This window comes from Topomyia yanbarensis, chromosome 3 (assembly GCF_030247195.1).
Source record: "Topomyia yanbarensis strain Yona2022 chromosome 3, ASM3024719v1, whole genome shotgun sequence".
Taxonomy (NCBI): Eukaryota; Metazoa; Arthropoda; class Insecta; order Diptera; family Culicidae; genus Topomyia; species Topomyia yanbarensis.
In genome coordinates, this window is record NC_080672.1 from 58,569,519 (window position 1) to 58,594,393 (window position 24,875).

General features: G+C 41.0%; 3 protein-coding genes across 3 annotated transcripts in view; 2 read left to right on the forward strand and 1 right to left on the reverse strand.

Annotated features, from left to right (window-relative positions):
- The window catches only part of LOC131688745 (ADP-ribosylation factor-like protein 6), a 39,620-nt gene extending 22,268 nt beyond the window's left edge, over positions 1-17,352 (reverse strand). The window contains exon 1 of the mRNA XM_058973230.1: positions 16,542-17,352. Within this exon, the coding sequence (XP_058829213.1) occupies positions 16,542-16,719 (178 nt within the window). The 5' untranslated portion in view covers positions 16,720-17,352. The remainder of the gene's footprint in view (positions 1-16,541) is intronic.
- On the forward strand, positions 2,042-3,570 carry LOC131688744 (peroxiredoxin-6-like). Its single transcript, XM_058973228.1, has 6 exons — positions 2,042-2,211; positions 2,303-2,459; positions 2,536-2,693; positions 3,063-3,122; positions 3,207-3,282; positions 3,351-3,570. The coding sequence occupies exons 1-6, from the start codon at positions 2,129-2,131 to the stop codon at positions 3,480-3,482; spliced, it is 666 nt and encodes a 221-aa protein (XP_058829211.1). The 5' UTR covers positions 2,042-2,128; the 3' UTR covers positions 3,483-3,570.
- Positions 17,353-21,653: 4,301 nt separating the features above from the next.
- On the forward strand, positions 21,654-22,920 carry LOC131688743 (zinc finger protein 239-like). The gene is made up of 2 exons (XM_058973227.1): positions 21,654-21,742; positions 21,796-22,920. Exon 2 carries the CDS (start codon positions 21,811-21,813, stop codon positions 22,714-22,716), a length of 906 nt encoding a protein of 301 aa, XP_058829210.1. The 5' UTR covers positions 21,654-21,742; positions 21,796-21,810; the 3' UTR covers positions 22,717-22,920.
- Positions 22,921-24,875: the final 1,955 nt, after the last annotated feature.

Genomic DNA, 24,875 nt, shown 5'->3' on the forward strand with positions numbered 1-24,875 from the left:
CAAATGTCCTCAATGATGTTTTTGTCGTGAGAATGAGGTTGGACGACCCATTCCTTCCCACGTCAACCTGGAAAATAAAACACAATGCGGTACCACTAAACAGACTACTCTTTGTACATGTAAAGGGCTATTTATTACGTATTAGTTCTGTGATCAGACGGCACATTACGGAACGCTATGATCAGAAATCACCAAGCAAAATACGTTTACGTCAAAATGACATCCGCAATAACTGCCTCCAATACTCCAAAATTAACAGCATGCACCAACAGTAACAAGCAAGGAATTAAGGCAACATTAACGATGGCAGGATTAGCGTACATCAAGGCAGTATAAATAATGAAGATGTTTGGCAAATCTCCGATTGGAATGGCAAGTTGCGTGTAAGTAGATTTAATGGACAGCCAATAATATTCGTTTATTTTTGTTTTTTTTTTAATCTTAAATGTACAAAGGACTCACGCCTCTGTTAATCTAACGCATTGTGCCGAGTCAAAAATAAAATATAAAAAAATGGTTTATTTAAAAGTTTGAATTCGTACAATTTCTCTAATTCATTCATATATAGTAGGGCCCATCAGTAATTAAGGTCCCGGGGCCCAGCGCGGCTCTCGACGGCTCTGTATAAGACTCGAAAAGAAGAGATAAAAGAAAATAAATGAGAAATGCAATAGTTTAGTCAGGTACATGATACAGCTGAAGTTATGATCATCACATGACAAATATACATTAGTACTTCAAACACTACTAATATTTGAATAGCCAACCACATAGCACATACTTTCTCAATCATCTATTTGTTATTGGTTGATTGTTGGTTGTGAGCTGGTAACGAGAGGAAAAGTATAGAACAGAAAAAAGGCTCACATCAGCCCTCCCGGCCCGCTTGATACACCACTATCGAGACCTATTGTAATCAACATCTTGAAGCGGGCTTCTTATATAAATCAAATCCTGAGTAGTTATAATGATTGGTGGATTATTAGCATGAAAATTAATGAACCTCTAGTAGTAGAACTTGGTGCACATAGAATCTAAAAAGAGCGAAGGCCTTTATATTTAGATAACTCTATTCAATCTATTGTGGTTTAATGATATTTACAATATCGTCAATCCCATCAACCTGCGAGAGGGTAGTCGCTTGACGATAATTTTTCATAGAAATGTTATTGAAAAAATGATACATTATAATGTACAAAAGTTTTGATCAATTCACTTTACCCAAAATTGCAACAAATTTATTTTTCTACCCTCTCCCACAGCCAACAACGCACGTGCCTCCTCGTACCCCTATCTGTAACTTGAAGTTGCTAGATGCCCATTGAAAATTTCGCCAAATTTGTTCCATTTGCTTGACTACATTTTTACAAAATCAACAAAAAAATAATTGTAGTTGTACGTACTATCGAGGCAAAATGTACGCACTTATTGAAGTGCTTCGTTACGTAATGTGGACAGCCTATATTGACTCAAATCATAGAACGATTGGAATATGATACTCATAATTGTTTTGACTCTTGGAGTATTACTTTTATAACTACCGCAAAGACATGCGTAAATCTAGGTCAGAAGAAAAAAACAAAGTTGTTTTCAAATTCATCCGAAGCCTTGGTAACCAACAAATTCGGGTAAACATCCTGTGTCTACAAGATTGCACCGTTAATGATTGAGTTTCATCAGCAACCCTATGCCGGCGCGTGTTCGATAATCGCATTTCTTCCTGTTATCCGCATTGTCATTGTTTTCTTTCGCCGCTTGGCAGCAACCGGTTTTACAAATTATGTACAAGCAGCAGTAATTGATGTCTGAAAGTGTCTCATATTAGGTAAACCCCTTATCAGATCGGTCCCACACGCAAATTATGAAGTGATTGTAAGATCAACAGGACCAACGCATACATTGCAAACGGTCATGGACCTTTAGCTTTTCGATAACGTATACCTACCATCTATATGTATCAGCAGCCGAGCCCACCGATGCACACATAGAAACGCACGCCTTTCGCGCGTATCACCCATGCCTATTTAAATTGGGCTTAGTGCATCTGGCTGAGATCAGTAAGCGCAAAGCGTTCAAAGAAGCAATCTGTCTCGATTGTCGTGCAGTGATTTAATCAACTACCGCCAAAATGCGTATTGGAGCCATTATTCCAAACTTCAAGTCTGAAACCACCCAGGGTCCGATCAGTTTCTACGAGTGGCTCGGAGATTCGTTAGTATCAACGTCAAAATTTACGGGATTGTTTGGAGATACTATTTAAAATTATTTATTTCTTCGTTTCGATTCGATGGAAATGTACCAGATGGTGTGTCCTGTTCTCACATCCAGCGGATTTCACCCCCGTCTGTACGACCGAACTGGGTCGAATCGCCGTCCACCGGGAGCACTTTGCCAAGCGAAATGTGAAGGTATTGGCCCACTCGGTTGATGACCTAAAGTGCCACGTGGATTGGGTTAATGTGAGTGAAAAATAGTGACCCAAGTTGTGCTGTCGTGATCGCGATCGTGATTTTTTTTCATTCTTATCGTAAATAGGATATCAAATCTTATTGCCCGGATATTATCGGAAACTTCCCATACCCAATTTTGGCAGATCCCAATCGAGAGCTGGCCGTTCGATTCGGCATGCTGGATGAGAAGGATCAGAATAATCCGGAGCTGGCGCACACCGTTCGGGCACTATTCATAATCAGGTAAATAGTGTAAATCAATCAACATTAAACGTCACCTGTAGAGATAATTTTTTTGCGTGGCCTGCTGCTAAAAGCCACGACCGATTTTCTTTTCGAAAGTGTAATTTTAGAGCCAGACAAGTGTCTAGACACGATGTCATTGCTTTGAAATTGGGATTATGAGCTGAAAGATGTTAGATTTAAAAACTACTCACTAAATTATCAACAGATCCGATTTCTGCTCGCGAAGCATTTTTTTAATTTATCGAGAAAAGCGACAAGTGTGTGTTGGTGATCTGTAATATCAATGTTTTTCAAGAATCTGGATAATCATATAGAAAGATACCAAGCTAATTAAAATAAATCATATAACGTTTGTCATTATTTCAGTCCTGATCACCGAGTTCGGTTGACGATGCACTACCCTACATCCACCGGTAGAAACGTTGAGTAAGTGCCGACTCATTCCCATTGACTAGTTTAAATTATTAAAATCCATTCTCTGCTCTACTATTTCTTATGACTCTATCACAGTGAAATTCTTCGAGTCATTGATTCGCTTCAGCTAACCGACCGTTTGAAGGTGATCGCGACACCCGCCAATTGGACGGTATGAGTTACTTTTTTCTTTGAACAAACATATTTTAGTAATGTTTTATTCTGTCTTTCTACAAATAGCCCGGAACCAAGGTGATGATCCTGCCCGAAGTCTCTGAAGCAGACGCAGACAAACTTTTCCCCAACGGCATCGAGCGAGTCTCAATGCCATCGGGACATGTATACGTTCGTACGACTACCGATTACAAGTGAGAGGCCCTCCTGCGAAGAAGACATTGTCGATCGCGTACGGAAGTTTATTTGTTTTCTGAAGTGATTTAATAAAACAATATTTGTTATACATACTTGTTATTGCTGAATACATTACATTGTATTTCCGATGTGTTGTTGTGATGTAAAAAGATTGCGCCCGTACTCATAGGCAAATTGTCGTTATTTATTATGTATTAAAATTTAACCAAACCCGTCGATGTCGCCGGGTGAGGTCTGGCGGTTGGAAATAGAATAAGGAATTACAGGTAGGTAAACAAGTTTGCCGTCCTTCGCCAATTGTGTTTATTATTTGCGAGTTGTGGGTATCAGTTTACCTGTTTCATGATGGGCGCGGAAAGTTTTCAAGATCAACAAGTGCGCTTAGCGCGGAGCTAAAGAAGCATCACCAGTGGCGTAGTAAGAAAATTTTTCGGGGGGGGATATGAATTTTTTTTGTAAATATATGAAAAAATGTTCAAAAACATTCTGAGCAGGAAAAAAATGTTCAAAAACCAACAACTCAGGGAACAGGTTTGGGTAGTCAAGGTAGGAAAGCTAGCTGTTGGTATAGAATAAATGCTCTTCCCCTACGAGGACAATCTAAGCGGCAAACTTCAGACTATCTAATTTACTGAGCCCTTCAGTTCCCTTGTGCCATTCAGTACCACTTCCTCGTTGAGCTTCCGACTGATTCGCGAACTACTTGGTCTAGTCCCCGACAATAGATCTAGCCTACTCCGACGAAAAGTTCCCCGGCGAGAGAAGTTCGAGCCAACCAGCCAGGTGCTAGGTCAGTTCGGCGATTCCGGTAGAGTGGGCATCCGGTTTGCTGGAGCCCCGGCGCGACTGGTGGTTTATCGTCGCGGTCTAAGCGGTCTCGTTCCCGGCGGTGAATCTGACTGTAAGCTAAAGGAGAGGTCCCAGACGAAAGAAGTTCTCCCGATACCGATTCTTATTTGATTTCAATACCACAACTTCTTGAGCCCTTTGACTCCGTAACCGGTGCCATTTAGCACCGCAACTCCTTTAAGCCTTTTAGTTCTCTTCTTGGGCCATTTAGCACTACTTCCTTGATGGTCCATTCAGTCCTCGACTTGTTCGCGAACAACTCGGTCTAGTCCCCGACGATGGACCTGACCTACTCCGACAGAGTATTCCCCGGCGAGAGAAGTTCTCCCGAGATCGAGCTAATCAGTTAAGTGCCTAGTTCGGCGATTCTGGTGAAGCAGGGTATCCGATGCACTGGTGCACCGATGACCCGCGACTAGCGGTGTCTCGTCGCTGTCTATTCAGTCTAGTCCCCAGCGGTGAATCTAGCTTACGATAGCGGAGAGTTCCCTGGCGAAAAAAGTTTTCCCAATATCGATTCTTCTTTGGTTTTCGCTATTTTTCTATCGGAACAAACGGTGGGGTGCCGTAGTCGGTCTGGCAAATCTGCATGGAGCGTGACATCCGGTTCGCTGGCGTTTCGACGACTCATACTCGCTGCTTTGTTGCAGTCTAAACGACTAGTCCTCGGCGGTGGATCTAGCTTATACCTGCGGAGAGTTCCCTGGTGGTGATTGCTCTCCCGAAACCGTTGTTCGATGTCCATTTCGCTGTAAGGCAGTCATGATCTACATCAGCGGTGTTCAACCTTTTAAGTAGCTCCCTGCACGTCACTTCAAACCTCGGACATTCAAAGACTCTCCTCGGACATTCAAAGACTTCAAATCTCGGATATTCAAAGACGCTCCAGGCACAGTGTTGACGTTGCGTGCCCACACCGATGAAGATACTCCTTAAGCAGCCGTGGCTCGGTAGAAGCTGTTTCAGGTTGAAGGTCATCTCTCCGTGCATTCTATTGACCCACGTCGACAGGTTTGGATGAGCCAGTAGGTCCACTTTCCTTTCTCCGTATTATCCTATGCCTGCAGCTACGTCATCATCGAATCGATTCTCATCATCTTCATCACGTTTCTGACATTTCATTGATTGTAGCACTTGATATCCTCCGTCAGGGTAATGCAGATGGGGATCATCTCGGCATCAAGGCATACTGCCTCCGGTACGCAATCGCAACTCGTACGACCAGTAGTCGAAGCGTCCTGTTCAGCTTTTCGCGGTTTCACTTGGTTTTCAGCGCCGCACCCCAAGCAGTATCGATGACGAAACACTAGATAAAGACCCGACATTTCGCATGTGTAATCAACGTGGTTGTTTAAGCTCAATCAGTCGTCGATTATCACTCCCAATTGCTTCAGTGCACGCTTCGATGCATTCACGTGCCCTTCGATGGTGATCTGTATCCGCTGAAACGCTTTTCAGTTGCTGTCCAACAACAAAACCGTCTTGTAGTGAGCTATTTGCAGCTTGACCCGTTCATCCAGCTCTCGATCGCATCGATTGTCTCCGTCACCGATTTTCTTCAAGTGTCTCACCGTTAGTGACACATCATCCACGAAACCAACGATTTTCACTTTCCTTGGCAGCAGCATTGTTAAGACCCCACACTGATAGAATATATTCGTAAATCGCTAGGAATTTATTTTGTACAAACAACTTTAATAAAATATACGAATTTTTCGTATATATGATGTAGTTCTATCGAAACCCTTTTATTTTTTATTACGAGTTTTTCGTGAAAACCACGAAATGACTTTCGTTGGCTTATTACGAAACAGCTTCATTCAGCAAACGAGTCGTTCGCTGTTATATACGAATATCTTTATAATATTTACGAGCACCATTCGTCAAACCGTCCACGTCAAAAGAGCAATATGGAGCCATTGTTGCTATTCGTCAGATAATTGTTGTTGTCTGACTATTTAGTAGTCGTATCCGTGTCCGCCGGTTGCAGGAAGATTTCCTGAACCTCTTTCGCTTCCAGTTGATTCAGAATCTGGAGCAGTACAGAATCAGTTGAGCCATCGTGAACTGCTCGTTGATTTTGTATGAATAATTTTGAGTTTTTCTCTGCCAGATCGGTGCTGTCAAACATCGATCCTAAAAGATCGAATGCGACCAACGAAATCGTTTGTAATATACATAAGCGTTTATTAAAATAAAAGAAACTTTCGTTCATCAAGCGGCCATTTCTTCGTATTATAATAAAAGCGATTTGGCCACATCGATTTTTTTAAATAAAAAAAAACATCGATCCTAAAAGATCGACTGAAAACAATAAGAGGCCAATAAATACGAAAACTTTTCTAAGATAAACGAAAAGATTTCATGCGACCAACGAAATCGTTCGTAATATACACAAACGTTTATTAAAATAAACAAAACATTTCATTTCATTCACGAAAAATAATGTCGTTATCAACGATAAAATTCGTGCAGTGTACATTAAATGTGTAAAATTTACGAAAACTTTCGTTCACCATACGGCCATTCTTGTTCATGAAATGAACGAAACTTACTATTTACAATGCACGAAAATACTTCGTTGCAGAAAACGACGAATGAATTCGTGCATTGCATGATTTATTATATTCACGAATTTATATTATCAGTGCATCTTACATCCCATTCCAAAGTGTTTGACAGAGAATGGAGCCCTGAGTAACGCCCGCTGCGACTCGCATTGCCGTCTGGTACAGCAGTGCTCTACTCTGGAAGTAGCTCTTCAGGATCTGGCTCATTCTTTTATGGCACGCTGCGGCACTGGTCTATTCGAGGCTGGATGGCTCGGTGACTTCACTGACTTTGGCAGCAACATCAGTTTCTGCACCTTCCTTATTTTGGGGATTACTTTCGTCTAAAGACGTCAGCAGTAGCATCCTGAACATGTCCGGATATGCCAGGATCGCAGCTTTCAGCACCACAATTGGTATTCCATCCGGACCGAGGGTTTTCTTTGATTTTAGTCACATCGACGCGTCTTTGAGCTCGTCGTTAGTCACTTGCCACTCGACTGTGTTGCCCCCTTCTTCTTCGCCGTACGGTGTCGGTGACCAGGTAGTTGAATCGTGATTCGGGAAGAGACCCTCAACGATTATGTTTTGCTTACCCGGGCATATTTCAGCTCGTGTCGACGGACCCTCGTCTTCGTCATGACGAATCAGTACGCGTCCCCCAAGGATTGGCGTTTATTTCTCAGCACAGCTACTTATGGCAATTGGCTTGCTAAGCTTGATCTCCCGTTTTAAAAAGTCCCTACCTTCTAGATACGTCGCTTGCGCTCCTCCTTACTCTCCGATCTTGCGCTCTGAACCTGCCTTCTGGATCTAAGACAAGCAGCGCATAGCGTACTGAGTTACTCATTTAACCAGTAAGCTGCACGCCGTCTACTACATGGCCCTAGTTTTCGTGATGTTGTAACGTCACAAGCCGTCACAATCCTTCTAGCCGTCAGCCGTATCAACGTACTTAATTCCGTTGTTCGCCGAAGTAACTCAACAAAGAGGTTTTCGTTAAAGGCTTTCGTCTTCCACTTTAGCTTGCCGCCCGTCCTTCTTCGTGCTGCAGCAGGGTTCCATTGGCCGATATGGTAGGGAATCGCCTGGTGGCCTCCATGGGGATACTTCTCTCACACTCTCCAGTCCATGTTCGCCGTCAGTCAAGGACTACAGAATGTGGCGAAATTTCTCTCGGTACCTATATCCGTTTCGTGAACTATTAAGCTCCTAGCTCCTCGCTTCGCCGCGATCTACTCGTTATAGTCCTCGGCGGTTGAGCTAGCGTCCACAACGTGCCGACAGGTAGGTGTCCAGTCTGCAGCCAATTTTCACTACAAGGAAATATTTTCACAAGATAACTTTTGCAATTGAAACGTTGAGAATTTCATTTAAAATATTAGGCATATTTTTGTTTAACATATTCATTTTTTTTTCAAATTTCTCCAAAATATTTCGGGGGGGGTTTCGTCCCCAAAACCCCCCCCGCTACTACGCCACTGAGCATCACGTTTCATTTGTGAGTTGCAATCACTTGATTCTGTTGTCTGAACAGAGAGTGCAGCAACTTGGGTAAAGATTGTGTAATCAGAGAAGACGTTTTGTTGTCTATGGAAATTTACTTGAACGCGAATATTGGATAATAAATTTTGTAGGCTTGTTTGCTTGATTTTAATTTTAAATTCTCCACGTAACATCTTGATTCACTATAATAATACAATCTCATTAAAATTTAACACAATACTCCTGAAGACTCGGTTCAACAAATACTGGCTTGTCGTCCTGTTCCAAAAACTCTCGAACGATCGCCCAGATGTTGAGAATCGACGTCTTCTAGCTACCAGCCATCTCCTTGACTCTTAGCTCCTCTTTCAATAGCATCATCGAAACGACTCCAGCAAATCAAAAGCATCATAGGGACAATTCTTAAAACCTACTCCAACCATCGCATACCAATCGACACTACAGCAATTTCGCCGCTATCGATGTCTATCAAAATATGATCCAGTGGACAACTATGTCGATTAGGGTAACACGGTGTCGCACAGTGGCGGATCTTCGTACAAAAGGCGGTCAAAACCAAAAATGTTGCCTGATTCTGCTGAAAATCACAATTAAAGCTAGTTTTGAGGTGCTGAGCTCATTTTTGGTGTCAAAAGTCGTAAAATAATAGATGCCTTTTTCCATACAGTGTCATTGAACCGTTCTTATGACTATGATCCCATTTTAATGATAGATTTTCCGTTACTGTTGATCAATATCAACAATATCATAAAAAACCGATTTAATCCACCTAGCAGTGAGATGAGACATTTCTTACGCATGTCACTGCTGAATCATACAGTACTTTGCAGTATTCATGCGAAGTAGGTACCCAACTGCGGGTGGGATGAACACAGTTTCGAATCTTTCACTAATAAAACCTCAAACTGAATAAATAACGGTTCCGACAGCATGAAGTAACAAGTTACTTTACACTGAGCACTTTACACGGGATTATAACGTGTATATTCCGGCTGTAAGAGTACAATCCGAAGGCGTCGTAACCGATGAGAGTTTGACGTGCGAGGATCTACTGAAGTACGGGGTTGGCCGATTTAGAGACCGCTTACTTCAGCCAGTTAAAATACTTGAGTGCAAACGTTTGCACTCAGTAGTAGTTGCGGGGGATGGTTCAAAAACGTACCCCCAATCAAACTCTTATCGGGTGACCTTCGCTGGTTCCGCTTTGCCAAATTTCGTCCTCTTGCATAAGGTTCGTCTGCCTGTGCGTCTGTTTGTGCCGCGGGTCATGAATTGCACAAAGTGTAAACAACTGGGTCACACAGCCACCCATTGTAGCAACAAGGCCCGCTGTGGAAAATGCGGGGAGAATCATCTAGACGATTCGTGCAGTAGGCAAGCCGAAAAGTGTCCTTACTGTGCGGAGAGTCTGCATGATATCTCGGCATGTCCCGCGTACAAACTACGCGGGGATAAACTGAAACGTTCCCTTGCGGGACGATCCAAACATTCTTTCGCAGAAATGTTAAAGAATGCTACGCCACCATCCTCAGCAAACATCTATACTCACTTGCCTCCTGACGAGGGCGAGGCTGGTAACCCACAAGAGGGAACATCTACTAGGGTGCCTAGAATTTATAGGAAGAGGAGGAACATTTCCTCTCGTAAAGTTCCTTGTAAAGGCCAGAAGGTGTCCCTTGAGGGGGCTCCGAAAGTCACATCTATTGGAAGTGTTGCAACCAAACCGAAGCAATTAGCTCCTGGTCTCGGAGGATTAAGCTCAGAGAAAGAGTTCCCAGCACTTCCAGGAACATCAAAAATCCCAAGTGTTCCTTTGTTTCAGTTCGAGAGTAATCACAGCACTGGAATTATAAAACTCTCGGACATAGTGGACTGGATAATAAAAACTTTCAATATTACTGATCCTATTAAAAGTCTTATGTTAGCTTTTCTCCCTACAGTGAGAACATTTTTGAAGCAGTTGACTGCTAAATGGCCCCTCCTCTCAGCGATTGTATCCTTCGATGGCTAACTCATCGAACGAGGTCACGGATTTGATCACTGTTCTACAGTGGAATTGCAGAAGTATCATCCCGAAAATTGATTCCTTCAAAATTTTAATAAATAATTTGAGTTGCGATGCATTTGCATTATGTGAAACTTGGTTAACTTCCGACATAGATCTCAACTTCCACGACTTTAATATTATTCGCCTGGATCGAGACACCCCCTATGGAGGAGTGCTTTTGGGGATCAAAAAGTGCTATTCCTTCTACATAATTAACCTTCCTTCGATAACAGGTATTGAAGTTGTCGCTTGTCAAGTAACAACCAAAGGCAAAAGCCTTTGCATAGCTTCCATATATATTCCCCCCAACACCGCGGTTGGGCACCGACGGCTACAAGACATCTTAGAATCCCTGCCAGCACCGCGACTAGTTTTAGGAGACTTTAACTCTCACGGTACAGCATGGGGTTGCCTCTATGATGATAACCGGTCTTCCTTAATTCAGGATCTTTGCGATAACTTCAATTTGACAATTTTAAACACGGGTGAAATGACACGGATTCCTGCTCCTCCAGCGCGCCCGAGCGCCTTAGACTTGTCCCTTTGCTCAACATCGCTGCGGTTAAATTGCACGTGGAAGGTAATTCCTGATCCCCACGGCAGCGACCATCTGCCGATTGTAGTCTCAATCAATAACGGTTCAAGGCCATTGAAATCAATCAATATTTCGTATGACCTCACACGAAATATCGATTGGAAGAGCTATGCTGCCGCGATATCCGACAACATCGAATCTACCCAAGAACTTCCTCCGGAGGAAGAGTACAGCTTTTTGGCTGGCTTGATTCTCGACAGCGCGAATCAAGCTCAGACTAAGCCAGTACCCGGCGCGAACATACAAAAACGCTCTCCTAATCCGTGGTGGGACAAAGAGTGCTCAGACGTGTACGCGGAGAAGGCCGCCGCGTATAAGACCTTCCGGGACGACGGGTTACCTGCTAGCTATCGACAATATGCGACGTTAGAAACGCGAATGAAGAGTTTGATGAAAGCCAAGAAACGTAGTTACTGGCGCCGGTTCGTTGACGGACTAACGAGAGAAACATCGATGAGCACTCTTTGGGGCACGGCCCGGCGTTTGCGAAACCGAAACAGTACTAACGAGAGTGCAGAATATTCAAACCGTTGGATATTCGATTTCGCCAAGAAGGTTTGTCCGGATTCCGCCCCGGCACAGAAGATTTACCGCGCCGCGTCTCCTCACGATAGCGCGAACGAAACACCTTTTTCGATGGTGGAGTTCTCACTTGCTCTCTTGTGTAACAATAAAGCTCCGGGGCCAGACAGAATCAAATTCAACTTGTTGAAGAATCTGCCTGACTCTGCCAAGAGACGCTTGTTGAACTTATTTAATAAGTTTCTCGAGGCTAACATTGTCCCACTCGATTGGAGACAAGTGAAGGTCATCGCCATCCAAAAACCAGGAAAACCAGCCTCCGACCACAATTCGTACCGTCCGATCGCAATGCTATCCTGTATCCGCCTCGACAATTGGGTCGAAGCAAATGGCTTACTGTCAGATACACAATTTGGCTTTCGCAAAGGCAAAGGGACGAACGATTGTCTTGCGTTGCTCTCAACTGAAATTCAAATGGCCTATGCTAGCAAAGAGCAGATGGCATCAGTGTTTCTAGATATTAAGGGGGCTTTTGACTCAGTTTCGATCAACATTCTTTCAGAGAAGCTGCACCAGCATGGTCTTTCAGCGACTTTAAACAACTTTTTACTAAACTTGTTGTCGGAAAAGCACATGCATTTTTCGCATGGTGACTTATCGACATCGCGATTTAGCTACATGGGCCTTCCCCAGGGCTCATGTCTAAGCCCCCTGTTATACAATTTCTACGTCAACGACATTGATGAATGTCTTGACAATTCCTGCACGTTAAGGCAACTTGCAGACGATGGCGTGGTGTCTGTTACGGGACCCAAAGCTGTCGATCTACAAGGACCATTACAGAATACCTTGGACAATTTGTCTGCTTGGGCTGTTAAGCTGGGTATCGAATTCTCCACGGAGAAAACTGAGCTAGTTGTATTTTCAAGGAAGCGTGAACCAGCACAACTACAGCTTCTATTAATGGGTCAAACTATCGCTCAGGTCTTCACAGTAAAATATCTAGGGGTCTGGTTCGACTCGAAAGGTACTTGGGGATGCCATATTCGGTATCTGAAACAGAAATGCCAGCAAAGGATCAACTTTCTTCGTACAATAACCGGAACATGGTGGGGTGCCCACCCAGGAGACCTAATTAGGTTGTATCAAACAACGATACTGTCGGTAATGGAATACGGATGCTTCTGCTTTCGCTCCGCCGCGAACATACATTTCATCAAACTCGAAAGAATTCAGTATCGTTGTTTGCGTATCGCCTTAGGGTGCATGCAGTCGACCCATACGATGAGTCTCGAAGTGCTGTCGGGCGTTCTCCCGTTGAAAAATCGATTTTGGGAACTCTCATATCGATTGCTCATTCGATGCGATATCTTGAACCCGGTCGTGATTGAAAATTTCGAAAGGCTTGTTGAGCTCAATTCTCAGACCCGTTTCATGTCCCTGTACTTTGACTACATGGCGCAGAATATTAACCCTTCTTCTTACAATCCCAACCGTGTGCATTTCATAAATACTTCTGAATCTACTGTTTTCTTCGACACATCCATGAAAGACGAGATTTGTGGAATCCCGGACCGCATACGCCCACAAGTGGTTCCAAACATTTTTTATAATAAATTCCGAGAAGTCGACTGTTCTAAGATGTTTTATACTGACGGATCAAACCTCGAAGGGTCCACTGGCTTCGGTATTTTCAATCAAAAGTTCACCGCCTCCTACAAACTCAGTGACCCTGCTTCAGTTTACGCCGCAGAACTAGCTGCCATTCAGTATACACTTGGAGTCATTGAAACATTACCCGCAGGCCATTACTTCATCGTTTCGGATAGCCTCAGTTCCATTGACGCTATTCGCTCGATGAAACATGGAAAGCACTCCTCGTATTTTTTGGGGAAAATACGGGAGCTACTGAGTGCTTTATCTGACAACTCTTTCCAGATTACCTTGGTATGGGTCCCTTCTCATTGCTCCATTCCGGGCAATGAGAAGGCAGACTCCTTAGCTAAGATGGGTGCCTTAGAAGGAGACGTTTACGAAAGACCAATTTGCTTCAGCGAATTTTTCAGTATTACTCATCAGAGAACCCTCGAAAGTTGGCAAACTTCATGGAGCAGTGGGGAGCTGGGAAGGTGGCTACATTCGATAATCCCTAAGGTATCGACGAAACCTTGGTTCAAGGGGATGGATGTGGGTCGTGACTTCATTCGTGTGATGTCCCGACTCATGGCAAACCATTACACGCTGGATGCACATCTCCGGCGTATTGGGCTCGTGGATAGTGGTATCTGCGCTTGTGGCGACGGCTATCACGACATCGAGCTCATTGTCTGGGCGTGCACCGAGTACAGTTCCGCCAGGTCTCGGCTAATGGATACCCTGCGGGCTCGAAGAAGACCAACCAACGTCCCGGTTCGAGATGTGCTGGCAAGCCGCGATGTCCTCTATATGTCCCTTATATACACGTTCCTCAAAACCATCAACATACAAGTCTAACTGCCCCTTCTTATTTTCCTTATCATTCTCAGAACTCTCTTCCACCTGTATCAAAGCATCTATATCGAATGAGCCAACAAACACGGGACCTACGGCACGAACATAACACGCTTAACTCGAAATGTAGCCGATCCACATCTGAGCCGTACTACGAAATCGTCTGGAAAAACCCCTGCCATCTTGAGGAGGACCACCCGGCGTCCCAGTACATGATTCCCCTGATGAAGGCCACCCGAGTTTGTAATCCATCCGTTGATCTCACGATGCCTGAAACTGAAATAATGTTCTCTCCCTGCCATCTTTGTCTACCCTCCCTCCCCTGACTCTTATACCCAGAAGTAAAACCCCTACCCCCCCCCCCCCCAATATATCACGAAGCATTTAGCTCTTCTTGTCTCTTCTAGTTTTAACTATTATATTATATAATCTCGTTGAAATTGCCCAACTCTACTACCCACAAAAATAACTATAATTACGAATCTTTACAAAATTCAATCATGCCCTCTAGTTATTCCTAGTTTTAAGTTAGTCGTAAAAAATTGTCCCCCTTAGTTAAACATTATTTGCTCCAATAATCTCACTGATAAAAATGTCAAACCATATTGCCACAAAAACTAAATGACCCCCCTAATCTTATGAAAATAATATTATCCCCTTGTGTAGATATATAAGATAGCTATAAAATCGCATTAGTTTCATTTTAAAAAAAATCAATATGTAATCCCCTAGTTTTAAGCAATTTAAAATGTAAAACAAAACAAAATTGGCACCTTTAAGCTAACGCAACGTGCCTTATCAAATAAACGATTTGAATAAAAAAAAAGTTACTTTACACTCGTCCGGACATGCCGCAGACTCACATTTCTAATGCCAAAAGATCCTGACTATTTTTCCAACTGATTAGATCAAATATAATGTAATTCCGCTCAATACATTTAAAGTAACTAATGTTCAATTTTTCCTCCTATTTTTCTGGAAATATTTAAAATGGCTATTTTGAAAGGTAAGTCGTAGTTACGACAAAAGAACATGAAAAATTTGGATCAGATTCGCAAAATGTTACTAGCAATTATTGCATTCTTTTTGATAAATGCATGATTCTTGTGAATTTAGTTAGCTACAGCTGCTTTGATTGCACAGGATCAGATCGAAAAAAGAATCTGATTTGACAAGGGATCTATTTCTTGCCACAGGACCACCGTCGCCGTTCTAAGAACCAAATATCATTAATAGAACTGGACTCGCGTGGACGCATGATGGTGGGTTGCCATGAACATCGATAGCTCCCGGCCACAGCTACAGATTCCCTGCCAGATCAACAACTTACAGCAACTCCTGGTAACTTCTGTCTTGGAAGCTGCTTGAAACCCAATTTGACATACGTTTCATCGTCCATAAGGATGCATCCGTTTGATCTCGTCGGTACCTGATCATACAGCTTTTGGCCGTACTGGGGCCCTATTCTCACAGTCACGTCACTTGGTGACTAGAAGGAAATTTTCTTCTAGTCACTAGATGACGTAACTGTGAGAATAGGGCCCCTGTTTTGCTCCGGCCCAGAAATCTTTCTGAATGCGCATATTTCGAACTGCACAGTACAGAATTTGTTGACCACAACCACGTCCGACGCCTTGATTACATCATCCGGGAAACAGTCGTTCCTTGAAATGTTTCAGAACTACTTACACGATGGATTTGGCTATTTTCAAATCCTTTGCGATCCTCGTACCTGACCATGTCGTGATTCCATTGGTTTTGGGCGGAAGTAATTTGTTCTTCTTCCATCACATGGCAATTCGAGAAAATACCAACCTTCTAAAAAAATTGCACAGGATTTCAAGATCAACACTTTGGGAACGGATTGCTGTCAAAAGCTTCTATAACCAACCACTAGGATCACTTCACCGGTCAAAAACAACGGACCGATTCTAAATATGCCAAGCTGTATTCAGGTTATGTATTTCATACATAGAATGCGTATGCAAAGTTTTTTAATGGGAGTTAACACAGCACATCGCATTTTTTTCGAGAGACGTCCTATGAAAAGCTTCGTCACCACGTGGCTTGTCGATATTTTTGCTTTTTAATGTACAAAAGTTTTGATCAATTTGCTTCAAACTTCTAAAAAAATCGCGGAAATGGTTTTCTTTTCCACTGAAACCCCCATCCCCCAACCATCCTTATTAGAGATCGTCTTGAATTATAAGTGGCGTAATTGATGTGTGATCCCTAAAAAAGGGATATTGACTAAATAATAGACACGCCATCCTAAGATATACAATAATAAGTTCGTGATTCGAATGTTAAAATCGATAAACCTTGAGCACCCAGCTGATACGTCGCGCCCAGAAAAGACATTGCATAATAACTTCCCACATGGTGTCCATCAGATACGTCTCGGTAGGTATGTGATTGCGAAACTACTGCATGTCACGCAAAGAAGACTGCCCGGCCCATATGAATAGTTCCGCCTCTCGTTAATTTGCATAAATACTTACTCTGAAATCGCTCAACGCTGAAACCAACCGTTGGCACTATTATCGAGTTTCGCTCATCTGGATTCTTGAAGTGATTCACAATGGTCGATTTGCCACTGTTGTTCAGTCCTACCACCAGTATATTGATCTGTTCCTTTTTAATCTTCAACATATTGGCCAGTTTGTCGAAGAGACCCATGGCGCTGACTGCTTCTGTCCGGAAGCGTGTACACTTTCGGTAGAATATACACGAACACCTACCGTCTGGTTGACACAAAAATCTGGACCAAGGCCGTTGATTAACGGTGCAGATAATCTGGTTATGGCAGGTGCCCAAACGTAGCAAGGATTATTTCCAAATTCAGAACAACTGCGTGACCGACCATCGCTGGTACTCTGTAGTTATTGATCACACATGCCCTTGTATGTTGCGGAGATGGTAGAGGGTTTTACTGCACCCGACGCGACGTGTCCTTCGCCTTCCGTTCCGTTACACTTCTAACTACTGGTTGTTCCTAATGGCAGCGGAAATTGTTTTTTGCAAGTATGCAGTAAACACAGTCATGCTCATATATATGAAGTTCTAGTTCTAGAATGTTTGTACCAACAGAGAAGTTGCAAACTACACGGGTGCAGATTTATTAATGCTAGTCCCGATTACACCCGATAGGGAAGTAACGCGCCTCAAGCTCTATACATAATGTATGGGTGAGGGTGGCAATTACAAGTCTTTAAACACTTCACATTACTTTTTTGTTATTAAAGTGGAAAACTGATGTACAATTTATATTTCTGAAGTACAGCCATATTGGCGGACGGTACGTTAACGACTGGGTGCCTGACGTTCGAAATGGTGAGGGCTTGTTTGAGTTCCGATCGCCTTGGTAACCGTTGGGTGTTGGAGTGTTATACACGGAAATGTTAAGAATTAACACATTCGAATGAGCGGAACTTTGAAAGCTCGCGTTTGGGACCAATTGGCACCAACAGAATTTGATAACATACTTTTAAGTTCAAACGTTTCCAGTTTCAAGTTACGCGGGAACGGAAACACGGAAAACTGGTCGAAGGGAAAAAATAACAATAATTATTGATGTTGTGAACAGAAAAAGACGAACGTATTCCATTTAATTTTGCAATTTTTCCAAACAACTATCAAATTTGTTTTTTTGTTTTCGTTCAAGATGCGTATCATCCTGCAAGGCAATAAACTAGAGTAAACAAGGATTTATTCGTTATTCTGTTGATATCAAGCTAAACTGTTCTTTCCATTGAAATATTGTATATTCTATCAAAATTGAACAACTAAAACATTTGTATGTCTAAGTTGACCAACGTTGTTGAAAAAATCCATACACAATGCGAACCGTGTGAGTGAGCATTATATATGTTAACGATTTGTTGCTTAATGTTGTACGGATTTTTTCGTTAGACTTGATCGGCTTACCCGCATATGTAATAAAAATAAAACAACCGAATCTGAGAAGTCGTGTAGAAAATTGTATCGATGTTGAGCTGTATATTTTTATATTGTTAGGAAATGAAGAATTCCTTAAATTGGTTATGGAACTTGCGTTTCGACTTCGTGTCATCAGAATCCGACACTAACTTAGTGACAGGATTGAGCTAGTGGGGGATTGACGCCAGCTCAAAAAAAAAATTTCTGAACAAGCCAATAGTGCTGCGTGATGCCCCTCAAGAAAAGGAGTTCTGATTAAGCTGATGAGAATTAATGAAATCGAAGCTTGGTTTGATTTAGCAAGCCAATGTAATATGCACTATACTATATTTCTTCCTAGTGGAGAAAGATTTCGGTAAAACTATATTTCTGCACTAAAGACAAAATTGTTTTTAACCACATTTGCGCGAAATGGTCGCAAAACCTATAACTAAATTAGTTATGGAATTTGCGTCTAGAATTTGTCTCATTAGAATCCGACACTAACTTAGTGACAGGACTAAGCTAGCGCTGGATTGACACTGTTCTCCTCAGGCGAGAAAAAATAGTTTTCACTTTAATTTTTCTCCACTAAGGAAAAAAATATAGCAGAGTGAAAAATTCTTTATTATGTAACGAAGGGCATAATACCTATAACTCTGTAGGTTATGGCTATGCATTTCGACCCCATATTATCAGCTGAGCGACCGAAAATAAAAGTCGCAAGGATAGAATATGCTTCGCAAAACACGTTTCAAACATATTAGAATATAAAAATCGGAAATAAAGTTCAAGCATAAAAATCGGCCAGAAATCCTTCAGCATAAGAATCGCTTAAAAAGTTCTCATTCGTAAAACTCGGCAAGGATGAACCTCCAGTATAAAAATCGGTTAAAATAAATAAATCACTCGTAGGAGCATCCGTATATATTAATGTTTAAGATTAAAAGTCGGCTAACAAAAACAACTTTGTAAGAATCGGGAATATTTTTTTCCGGTTTTTTTACTGAAGGTTTTATTATTCGACTCTTTCAAAGGAAAGTCCCTGTCCGATTTTTATGCTTGAAGTTTATATCTGGTTTTTATAATCTAATATATTTGAAACGGGTTTTACGTAGCATGTTATATCCTTGCGACTTTTATTTTTGGTCGCTCAGCTATAACTGACTTGGCCATCATACCGAATTTGGGTGCAGATACTGATTCGACGAAGTCGAAACACAAATCTACGACTTACAGAGAAAGTAAGGATCGCAAACTGGTAGTGACATGTAAAGGAACAAGAGGAGTTGGAAGTTTGAGTGTAAAACTTTTTGTTATTGATTGATTAATTGATCATTGATGTATATTCGTGTCAATAAAAGTATAATAAATTGGTGTTTGCTGAGTAAAGTGAAATGGAAATTTTTCATCACAAACTGTATTTACAGATTGGACGAACTCTTTTTCAAGCGGCGTGTCAGTCATTTTTTCGGTTTACTCTACTTTTGTCTACCTGTTTGATCTCTACATTAGATTTTAGAATTTGTTTCTCCTAGGAGTCGCCCGACACGAAAAAAAATATCATTAAATGTTTGATGAGGTAGCTACCATCTAAAGCCAAATTTTATAAATAAAAAGATGTAATAAATTTTTGAATAAAGTTGATTTCCAAATATATTTACCATTGCACGATCTTTGCTTTAAAGCAGATACACCGCAAAATCCACTCAAAGCTATGTTTGTGAACGTAGCTGTTTACCAGAACTGAATGGCTCCAATCGATGCGTTCGTAGTGCTTTGGTAGAAATCAACTAGTATATTATAATTTTTCACCTCCATAGTAGAAAACAGAAATATTCGCCAGATCACCGGCAAATAAAATGGGTAAACATTGCATAGAAAGTCTGAAAAACAAAATCTGACAGTTCATTTGCAACTACAAACAGTGTTGCCACCTGTTCAGTTTTCTCTATTAGGGTAAACATTGTTGGAGTTTGTGTGTTTGTCAGTAGAGAAAAGAGAGTTAATCGAAGATTAGTTGATTCCATAATCGCATATTTGTCCCCGTTTTCTATGTGATTTCCCATCTGAATGGGATTGATATGCGATCATAAGCAGTGTAGGTTTCGTGAGTGGAATCATACACTTAAAAAAATCTAAACGTTAATTCTATTAGCTTCAAACCACTTGAAACCCATATGAAGAAGAAATGCTAATGATATCACGCTCACATACTATGTGTCAGCTGTATAAACTATGTATGCGCACAAAAAAATGTGCGTATTGTTATAGAATCGGGTTTTATGTGCCTTATAGGTATGAAACGTGAATGTATGATTAATATGTCTTGTAAATACACACACTAGGTTTATGTGCCAGAAAATAATGTCTATCTGCCTCCGCTAATTGCAAAAATCTATGTGTAAAATGAATAGGCATAACGTTTACATTTTTTTGAGCGTAGTTCAGAAAATAGAGCACTTTTCATTTAAAACAGCCCAGTAATGTTCAGTCGAAAATGAACTGGAATTCTGGTTGGTTCCAGTTCGTATGCCGGCTCCAGTGATACAACCGATTCTAGTTAGAATCGGTTGTGTCACTGTAGCCGGAATGCGAACTGGAACCAGCCAGAATTCCGGCTCATTTCCGGCTGAGCCTAACTGGAAGCAAACTGTTTTATGGTACATAGCCATACATATATTATGAAACTTAACTTTGTATTGGTTTCCTGCACGGAAAGCCTCAGTTGGATGAAAAGGACTTAACATGTAGTTCTTTTCTGGAAACATGCACTCTTATTCTGTGTAGCTACTGACGTTAGATGGCTGATCTCACCTCACTACACAAGACTTTTCTCATTCGATTCTGAGGAGTCTCTTCGGGTGAGGTGAGATGCTCATTTAATTCTTACGTCACCCGTCGCGCAGATTAAGGGCGATGTTCTTATTTGATCTCATTATCTCTGTTCAAGTATAGTAACTATAAAATAGTAGGGAAAAAGAAAGGGTATTCGTTTTGCTCAAGCACGAATATTTATTACACTGCACGCCAATTTTGTTATTGTACTGCTTCTTAGAAATCAAGCATATATTCTATACCGATGGAAGCCTTCTAACTTCTAACTAAAATGAAATCTATTTGGTAATTTTCGCATTTTTTAGAGAAATTGGTGAAGTGCACAAATTTCCGCAGTGAATCATTCAATTCCGAAGAAAAAATCATTTGCCTGATAGTGCTAATATACATGATTTGATAGATAATCTGATGTAAGACATTAAAGTTACGGTTAATGTTATCTTGCGTGGAAAGGTAAAATAAGAAAAAACGGTGGCACTCATTTTAGCTGCTATCTCTTGTGACACTCTATGATGTGATATATATATATATATATATATATATATATATATATATATATATATATATATATATATATATATATATATATATATATATATATATATATATATATATATATATATATATATATATATATATATATATATATATATATATATATATATATATATATATATATATATATATATATATATATATATATATATATATATATATATATATATATATATATATATATATATATATCTTAAAACTACAACTTGAAAGATATTATAACCCCTTATATTGTCACTTTTTCGTTTCGTTCATAACACAGAAATATGAAGTGAGAAGTGTTGGCAGCACTGCAATGATATCTGTCAGTTTACCAAAACCGAATAAGAAGAGAAGAGCAATGTATCTCGAATTTAATGCAAGATTATTTTAAGGCTCCTGTGCTATTAAGGTAAATTAATTTCAAATTAATACATGGATAACTCATCACGTCGAGTTTTTCAGGTGTTCACCTTCACCATGGATCCGCAAAACTTAAATTCGGATGAGAGCCAATTAGTGGTCGAATTGAATGACTTTGAGGAGATAAAAGTGGAAACAACCCAAATAATAGAAACAACGGTTGAACCGGAGTACAAACACCCTATAGAAGAAGTAGTTAATCGGCAATCTTACCGATGTGAGATTTGTGGCATACAATTTCCGTTTTATTCCAAGCTCAACGAACACCGAATCTCTCACACGGTGGACAAATCAATCGAAAAGGATTTGAGTAGCAACACGAATGAAAAGCCTTCGACCAATGGTTTGTGCGAGAAACGGCCTAAACGTCACCAATGTCCATTGTGTGGAAAGCTATGTCCAGTGCCTAGTAAGCTCAGAAAACACATGAAAGTTCACTCAAACGATAAACGGTATAGCTGCGAACGGTGTACTAAAAGATTTCATTTGCGCAGCCTTCTCGAGGTACACATGCGCATCCATAGCGGACCCCACGACTGCGATGTATGTGGAAAACGACTTTCGTCAAACAGCAGACTTAAATCCCACCGGCTGATTCATACAGACGAAAGACCCTTTAAATGTGACGTCTGTAAAAAAAGTTTTCGACAGCTCATCAATCTCACGGTACATGCCTCTGTTCACACAAATCAAAAAGATTACAACTGTGAAGTGTGTGGAATCCAATTTAAATCTCACTGGAGCGTCGTACGTCATTCTCGATCCCATTCAAATGTAAAAATGCATCAATGTGAAGTCTGTGGCAAAGAATTTTGGGAGAGTGCCACCCTCAGAAATCATATGCATATTCACACCGGTGAGAAACCTTTCAACTGTCAGGTGTGTGGAAGAAATTTTAGGTTTAAATATAGCCTCACACGGCACAAACAGGAAGTGTGTGGGAAAAATATGAGCAAGAAATAATTACTTAAATATACACAAATATAACATTTACACAAAGTAAATTCTAGTTTCTACTCTTCGTAGTATGAAAAGTAGATTAGGTCAACAAATTTGTCTCTACTTTATCTCATCCGTATAAAATAAAAGCAAATCCTTTTCTCCTTAGGTAGGCACAATTCACCGAATAGCATGGAGAACGTGCCAATCGAGCCAATATATTCTGGAATAACACATCACTTCCACAGTTTCTAAATATATATGGGAAGTCATAGTTCCAAGTAATTAAAAGTTTAGTTAAGGGTTTACACCACTGTAGAGCACGACAAATAGAAGGTTTGTTACGGTCGCGCAGATTGTGCAGTTTTCGCGGATTTGGCGCGAATTCAATTCTGGACTGAGTTTCATCTAGAATCTTCCTAACATGTTCGTTTATAATATGAAATATGAAAAGGGTTCCAGTAATGGTTTTTGAAATTAAAATTCATTTCGAAAATGCTAATGCTACTGGAAACTGTGGTTCCAATCTTCAGTATCCGTCCAATACTTCGTTATGGGACGGAACTGGGGAGAATTTATTGACTACTGTGTAGAGTGCAGCGGTTCAATTTGCTATTTTGGCACGAGAATCGACTGACCTTTCAATTCTTTCCCCTCGAAACGCTTCCTTCTTTGGTGATCCTCGGGCACGTTTTGAGGCTCCGAGAAAATATTAGCGCTAGTTTAACCGTCCTGAATCAGTATCCGGTAGTCAGGCTTGGCCACTAGGGTCAAAACGGATATACTTCGTGTATTCACAAGCAAAAGACTAATCGCAATTGAGTTATTTGCAACACTCCATGCATCTTAAACTGGAATCGATTACTACACAACTCTTATCTTTGTGATCCGATATGTACACATGGTACAGTCGTGATTCGCTGGTTGGTCACTGTTTAACTGGACCGCTTTTTAGTTGGACCTCCGCTAGTTGGAACATTGTCCAACTAAAAAGGAAATCTAAATGTCAAAATCACTTTGACAATCAAACTGACATTAATAAGAGCTGTTAGCAGATGCATTTTCGCTCCAACTAGCGAATCAAATCCGTTAATTGGATACATGGTGTGGCCCAACCAGCGAGTCACGACTGTACTCTTTCGCAAGGATCTTGTCTCAACAATATTATTTGATCGCTTCAGACACAAAACCATACCAGTTACGTCTGCCTATCGTTTAGTCAGATCTTTCGAAAGCTTAGGAATACTACGCCTTGTGTTTGGGTCGGAAAATCTTCACGAGCCCTATTTTCACAGCCAAGTCATCCAAAAAAGGAAATTACTAAAAGGAAATTCGCTTCTAATCACTAGGTGATTAGTGTATCGGAATTCGTCATTCATTTGACCATCACAATCGACCATTTCTATCGAACGATTGCCCTTTATGTAAAGAATACGAAAAGAGAGACAGGAATTATAAGCAATATGTGAAACTATAAAATATCTTTACACGATATACACAGGGCCGCCCCTAGGTCTTCTGACGCCCTAGACGGAGTCCCAGTTTTGCACCCCTTTGGTATTTGCCTTGGCTCCTTTTTAGTTCGACTTTCAAACAATAGTACCAAATTGAGTGTAAACAAGGAAATGACACACTTATTTTAACTTATTTTATGCTATAAAGCTGATCAAGATTTCAGTGCTCTTGTAATGCTAATGCGGTTGCAAATCCGGCCAACTGCATGCCAACTACGGGCCTGGACATGTGACATGAAATTGTCGAATGTTGCGGCATTTGTCATCGCTAGCTGCATTGTCAACGAATATGTCGCGTTGTATGTGAAATTATGTGTCTGTAAGGCAATCAAACCGGTAAGTAATGCATAATTGCGCCGTTGACAATTGTATTCAACAGTTCCCTTAGACCAGTGTTGTTATCCTTCCAGTTGGAAAAAGTCAATTATGTTTCCTGTGTTTAAAAAAGGAGATCAACGAGATGTTGAAAATTATCGAGGAATTACATCGTTGTGCGCTTGTTACAAAGTGTTTGAGATCGTAGTGAACGATGTACCTTTCGCATCCAGTCAAAACTTTATGTCCCCTGACCAACGTGGATTCATCCCGAGAAGATTGATTTCTACGAATCTCGTTCAATTCGTCTCATTGTGCTTACGAAATATGGACGCTGATGCTCAGATCGATAAG